General features: G+C 44.6%; 1 protein-coding gene across 16 annotated transcripts in view; it reads left to right on the top strand.

The window, feature by feature from the left end:
- LOC127204374 (protocadherin alpha-C2) overlaps window positions 1-7032 on the top strand; it is a 212084-nt gene that overhangs the window by 204565 nt on the left and 487 nt on the right. For 15 of the 16 annotated variants that reach the window (XM_051163337.1, XM_051163330.1, XM_051163332.1 and 12 more), the window contains one exon: window positions 4801-5163. In XM_051163337.1, the coding sequence (XP_051019294.1) occupies window positions 4801-5111 (311 nt within the window). In that variant the 3' untranslated portion in view covers window positions 5112-5163. Of the gene's footprint in view, window positions 1-4800; window positions 5164-5348 lie in introns of those variants that run through there. The other variant, XM_051163326.1, reaches the window with a different exon arrangement.

Consider the following 7032-nt stretch of genomic DNA (forward strand, 5'->3'; position numbering starts at 1 on the left):
ATTCATTTAATAAACACTTATGTGCACGCATGGGCCAGGAAATTTTACTAGGCATTGGTTATACTGGTGAACGCATCTACATCTAGTATGATGCCTTTTAAACCCTTGCAGAAGTAGATTCTTCTAGGTGAAGGAGGTACTTCTCGGCCTGAAATTACAGAAGGCTTCTCTGAAGAAATAACACTTCGTCGTGAGTATCATGGTGAGAACGGAGGGAGGAGCTGGAGAGAGGGGTCAGTGGTTAAGAACAGCAGCTGCTCTTCCAGAGGACCAGTGTTCAGTTCCCAGTAGACAGCTCACTCATAACCATCTGTAACTCTAGTTCCAGGGCCTCCGACAACCCCCTTTGGCTTAGTCAGGCACCATGCACACACATGATACATAGATGTACATGCAGGCAAAACATCCATACACATACATTTTTAAAAATCTGGTCTTTAAGGAATGGAAGGGAGACATTTGAGATGGTCCTGGCTTCTCTTCTAAAGTCCCTGTTAGACTTTTCGATGCGTCGTCCAACAAGAACCTTGGAGAAGTGTTGCACTGAAGCCTCTAGTTTCCTAAAGCATAGTAAAAAAATCTTACACCTTCAAAATCTCCCTAACATTCATAAGATCTTGAGGAAAAACAACCCTAAAAACACCACATTACAGATTATTCACAGTTCTTATATGCCATATTAAAAGTCCCCCTCCCCCCCGCACCAAGGCAGTAGAAAGCTTTTGAGTTATTTTAAGTGGGAGAGTGATCTCATCTGATTTCTATTTTAGAGAATTTTATTTTCATTTTTAAAGCTGGAGGACTTTAAAGAATAAGGATAATTTGGTTATGATGTGTGGGATTAGAGAGGCCCAGAGGAAGCAGTGAAGCGAAGGAGGAAGTTGTTGCTGTGGTTTACATAAGAGATTATGACATCCTGAAAAGAATGAAGATGAGGAGGACACAAGACAGATGCCCTTAGGAGGCGTAAATAGTAAAAGTCTTGGCAATGTATTGTAAATAGAGAGTAGACCTGTAAGTGGAGAGTGGACAATAAAGAACAACAAAGTGTAGTGCCACACATCCCGGCCAGAGCATCAGGGTCAATGAGATCTCATGTCCTGGGACTGGGAAGATTTAGGAGGTGGTGGGGGGCGGGGGCAAGAAGGAATCAAAAGTTTGATCTCAGATTTTTTTTTTCAGCTTGTAATGTCTTGAAATTTGCAAGTAGGGCCATCCGAGAGGCAGATGGATGTAGGAGACTGCAGCACAGAGGGATAGGAACTTCAAATACAAATCTGTATCTCATTAATGTATTTGTTTGTATGTTTATGTTTATTTGAGGTAGTTCAAGGCTGTTCTTGAACTGGGTACATAGACCGAGGCTGTCCTTGAACCTCTCCATCCTTCTGTTTCAGCCCCCTGAGTACTGGGATTATAGACAAGTGCCACACGCTCAACTTTATTATATTTAGATGGTCACTTATGCCCTCAAACAGGGCTGAGACACAAAAAGGAGAGTGCAGAGATAAAGTAGAGATTCACAGGCCAAGTCCGTCAAACACATCGCTGAGGAAGACCGTGCAAAGGAGACTGGTCAAAGGCAAAAAGAAGGGTCAGGAGTGCGGTCTGTGTCGACCTGACAGAACCTCCACAAAAGGTGGAAGAGGAAGAAAATCTCCCTGACTCCCTTTTGCTTTTCTAAAACCAAAACAAATTTGTAAAAGCAAACAAGCAAAAGATGCTTATATACACACACTAGTGAGAACCAACTGCAACCACTAGAAAACTCCTAACTATGGACTTGGCCTAGATTTGAGGCTATAGTAACAACCTGTACCAACCAGTTGCCACCTGCCATTTAAGTTGCTGTCCTTGGGGACTAAACTGTTCGTTCTTTTGTCTTGCCACTTGTCTAAAAAGTCACTGCTCTTCTTTGAAATCTGTGCAATCCAATTTAAAGCCATCTCTTTGGGAGCTACCCAATGTCCTCAGTGTTTCTATGTGTATATGAGATACATACACTATCAAGCTGGCTTCTTTTTCTTTCTTTCATTAAAAAAAAATCTGTTATGACACAGAAGCCTAGTCCAACACTAAGATCCTGTGGGGTTTATTATTCTCCTACATAACGAGTCACTGTTTCAAGAAGGAAATGAAAAATGTGTCTGAGGGGATTGATAGGATAAGAATTGAAATGTGACTGTTGGTTTGGGAAATAGTATAGAGAACTTGGTGTGGACAATGTTCAAAACAGTAGTGCTCAGGGCCACCAAAGAAATGGATGGAAGTGAGGCCTGGCAATTCCAGGTGTGAGCAATCCTAAGATGCAGATGAACGTAAACAAGTTATCTGGCTGAACTTTCTACAGGACCACAAAAAAACAGAGGCAGATGCATAAACTGTTATGATTAATAATTAAAGCAATGAGATATAAGGTAAGGTAGAAGAAGGTACCAGGCAGCAGATATTATGTTGAAGAGGAGTTTGTTAAATGAGCATCGGGGAGACGGAAAGGGGGAAGGGTACCCCAGACAGAGAGAGAGAGAGAGAGACAGATAGATAGACAGACAGACAGACAGAGACAGAGAGAGAGAGGGAGAGAGAGAGAGACAGAGAGAGAGACAGGGGGGTGGAGAGAGAGAGAGACAGAGAGAGAGAGGGAGAGAGAGAGACAGAGAGACAGAGGGAAAGAGAGGGGAGAAAGAGAGAGAGACAGACAGACAGAGAGAGAGACAGAGAGACACAGAGAGAGAGACAGAGAGAGAGAGACAGACAGAGAGGGAGAGAGAGAGAGGGAGAGAGAGAGGAAGAGAGAGAGAGAGACAGACAGAGAGAGAGACAGAGAGAGAGAGACAGACAGAGAGAGAGGGAGAGAGAGACAGAGAGAGAGAGGGAGAGAGGGGGGAGAGAGAGAGAGACAGACAGAGAGAGAGAGACAGAGAGAGAGGGAGAGAGAGAGACAGAGAGAGAGAGAGGGAGAGAGAGAGAGAGACAGACAGAGAGAGAGACAGAGAGAGAGACAGACAGAGAGGGAGAGAGAGACAGAGAGAGAGAGAGGGAGAGAGGGGGGAGAGAGAGAGACAGACAGAGAGAGAGAGGGAGAGAGGGGGGGAGAGAGAGACAGAGAGAGAGAGAGAGAGGGGAGAGAGAGAGAAGACCGAGAGAGAGAGACGAGAGAGAGGAGGGGAGGAGAGAGGGGAGCGAGGAGAGAGAAGAGACAGAGAAGAGAGAGGAGAGAGAGGAGAGAGAGACAGGAAGGAGAGAGACAGAGAGAAGGACAGGAAGGAGGCGGGAGAGAGAGAAGAGAGAGAGAGAGGGAGAGAGGGGGAGAGAGAGAGACAGACAGAGAGAGCGGGAGAGGGGGGAGGAGAGAGACAACAGAGAGAGAGGGGAGAGGAGAGAGACAGACACAGAGAGAGCGGAGGCGAGAGGGGAGAGGAGAGGGAGAGAGGAGGAGAGAGAGACAGAGAGAGGGAAAGACAGGAGGAGAGAGGGGGGGGAGAAGAGGAGGACAGAGAGAGGGAGAGGGAGAGAGAAAGGAGGGGGAATGGGGGGAGAGGAGAGGAGAGAGATGCAGAGAGAGAGAGAGAGAGAGAGAGAGAGAGAGAGAGAGAGAGAGAGAGAGAGAGACAGACCATGTGGATGGAAGGTCTGTCTTTTTATATGGCCCTGGGTAGGGTTATTCCCCCCACCCTGCATCCCCCCTCCCCCCACTCATCCCCCCATGGCAGGTAAACAATGACATCACAAGTAGGCAGACTGAAGCAGAATGCTAACATAAGCCCTCTTGTGATGTCAAACTATTCCAGTGTCATGGCTCCTGGGGTCACCTTTTCAGGCAGACTATCACTCCCCCTTTACAGCTTTGGCTTCCCTTCTAAAGTCGCTATGGTACTTTATGGAGTATTTTCTAACTTGATTCTTGGAGAAGTTTTGCACTGAAGCCCCCTGTGGATACATAATCATTTTCTGCAGGCTCAGTACAAATGCCACTGTACCGCTAGAATCCCATATAACTTTCTCCAATGACACCAATAATTGTCTCTTCTGTAGTCCCACAAAAGTTTGCATAGTTTGTGACCATTCTGGGGAAGGAAGCTTGGCTTGGAAATGAAACTGGAATGCTTTATCCAAACAAATAGATCTAGTTTACAGCAGCATTTTACCCTCTTATATCATGGAGCTATGGTCTCTATACTCCACTTCTTCCTAACTCATCTCTGTTTTATCCACATGATCAAAGCAGATAGTTAGTTCGAACAGTCCATCTGTAGTTTGGGCAGAATTGGGATTGAAAATAAGCCAGGCAGTGGGAGGCAGAAGCAGGTATATCTCTCAGAGTCTGAGGCCAGCCTGGTCTATGAACAAGTTCTAGGACAGCCAGGACTACAAAGAAAAACCCTGTCTAGAGAAACAAAAACAAAATAAAAACAAACAAACAGAAGAAAAAGAGAGTGAAAACAAGTGTGTCCCCTAATCCATATGCTGAAAGTAGTGTTTTCTGCTTTAAGCCTGTATACTTCCTGTCATGTTCCCAGGCAAGCTTCCACGGCTGTATTATTTAGGAAATTCTTCACAAAGAGTCAAAACCACGTTATTAGAAAACTGGATCTGTGGGCCTTGTGGTAAGAAAAATCTGCTCTGCTGATTGTTTCCAGACACTGGCTTCGCCGCCCTCAGGCTCCAGGGTGGTTTCTCCCACCTGTGTATGGCATAATGGAAGACACACACACACACACACACACACACACACACACACACACACACACACACACACACACGTTCACTGTTGTTGATTTGTGACGCTTTGTCTTTCAGAACCTGAGGCAGGAGAGGTGTCCCCTCCCGTGGGTGCTGGTGTCAACAGCAACAGCTGGACCTTTAAGTACGGGCCAGGCAACCCCAAACAGCCCGGTCCCGGTGAGTTGCCAGACAAATTCATTATCCCAGGATCTCCTGCAATCATCTCCATCCGGCAGGAGTCTGCTAACAACCAAATTGACAAAAGCGACTTTATAACCTTCGGCAAGAAGGAGGAGACCAAGAAAAAGAAGAAAAAGAAGAAGGGCAACAAGACCCAGGAGAAAAAAGAGAAAGGGAACAGCACGATTGACAACAGTGACCAGTGAGGCCACCAAATGGAAACAAGCCACTTAGCCAGTTTTTTGTAATAATGGCAAATCTCTCCCATGTAGCAACTCCCTGCTCCTTTCTCCTATGACATGAGCCCTCCTAGAGACCTCAGAAATCTGCAGAAAGTTCCCTGTGTCTGTCTTGATTGCATTGAACAGGTTTTGTCTTTAGAGCTTTCCTAAGTCTGGTGTTAACTCTTTTTTTTCTCTCTCCCCATTCTGGCTTGTTTTCAGAACCTAAAAAGCAGACCCAAGTTTCCTTTCTCCTCCGCCGCAAAGGAGAGGCTTCCCAGTCCCGCCAGTAAGAGTTGGACTCTCTGCCCTGTGCTTCAGGCATCCTGTCTTGATGACATTTGCAGGGCAGGCTGACAGGTATTCAGGTTGAGCAGCTTGGGTATGCGTGGCGACTGTGTGTGTTCGAGAGCCTGATATTGGCTGGGATGGTCCAGATTAGACTAGCTGACACAGGAAGGGCTGGGAAGCAAAGGCACATACACATCAGGGGTCTTGGGTCTGGAGGAGGAAATGTGAAGCTAAGTGGGACCAGACTTTCTCAATCTCTCAGCTGGAGGTGGGGTGGTGATTCCCTAGCAGACAAAGCCATCCCCACTTGACAAACCTTCACGTTTGTTGGCTGTAGTATCACCATATTCGAAACCTACATTATGCATGCAAGCCAGCAGTTCAAGTGTTTTGTAACAGGAGGGTCAGCCAGGGCAACAGAAGCAGATCTGATGTGTTTCCTGTACGCGTCCTTGTGCTCGCGCTATTAACAATTCTTTTGCACACAATGTTTATGAAAAGGACATGTCCTTTTCCAACAACACATATGCAAAAGCAAAAGAAAAACCCAACACCTCACTTTATGCTCTTTGTTGTTTGATAGATTTATTAAAAAAGAGAAAGTCTATAGCTATAAATCTTTAAAGAAATATGATGAATACAATTCCCCCAACCTCCCCCTCAAAAGAGAATCCAGTCTACAGCCATTTGAAGTAACCATTGCTGCTACAGAAGTGCTTTAAGAGAATTGCCTGGAACATCTGTATTATACCGGCCACCTGCCAATCACAGCTTTACTCTTTCAGGTCACTCTGGGGCTGCCTCTTGCATGTATTAATTACTAAGTAAAAGGATCTTTCTCTCTCTCTCTCTTTTCTAAGAAAAATGATGTGCACTTTGATTACACAACCTTCTTAACCCACTATACCAAGACCCAGAAACTGAAGAAAAATATTGTTTTCTCATACATACAGTGAGCAGACTTTTCATTCCTCTGATCCTGTGATTGTCTCGGTGTGCTAGCCTACACCTTCGCCTTGTTTAGTTTTCCTTTTCTATAACACTCTGAATTGCTAACTTACTAACACCTATGATGTTACCTGAATCAATCTCCCATATGTATGCTGTATGCTATTATAAGACTCCTGAGATATACTTACTCTGTGCTTGTGTATGTGAATGTTAATGCAACTATTACCTAGAGTGAACTTTAAGCTTTATTGTTGAATGTAAGCCCATTATATTTCCTTTTGTACACCTGTGGAAAAGTGGAATAGTGTTTTTTTCTTAAACCATTGTTAATCAGCTTTTTGTGTATGAAAGACAGTAAAATTTCTTTCTTAAATCAAGATGCTGGTGATTCAAGGAATTTTATTTATGGTCAGCCAAGGGCTGTCTCTCTTGCCAAGACTCTTGCTGGCAAGGGGATGGATAAAGCTGTTTTTTTTCTAGTAACAATTCTGGAATAAATATGGAAGAAATAAAGTCCCTGAGGGTATGCAAGCACAAAATTGTACCAATCTGACCTCTTTGAATTTGCAGTTTGCTTTGAAATAAATACTATCCAGAATATCAGCTCATAGAAAGTAATAAAATTTACTGTTACCATAAATAAGACACTTTAAGTTCGTTGTGC

Source organism: Acomys russatus, chromosome 20 (genome assembly GCF_903995435.1).
Source record: "Acomys russatus chromosome 20, mAcoRus1.1, whole genome shotgun sequence".
NCBI lineage: Eukaryota > Metazoa > Chordata > Mammalia > Rodentia > Muridae > Acomys > Acomys russatus.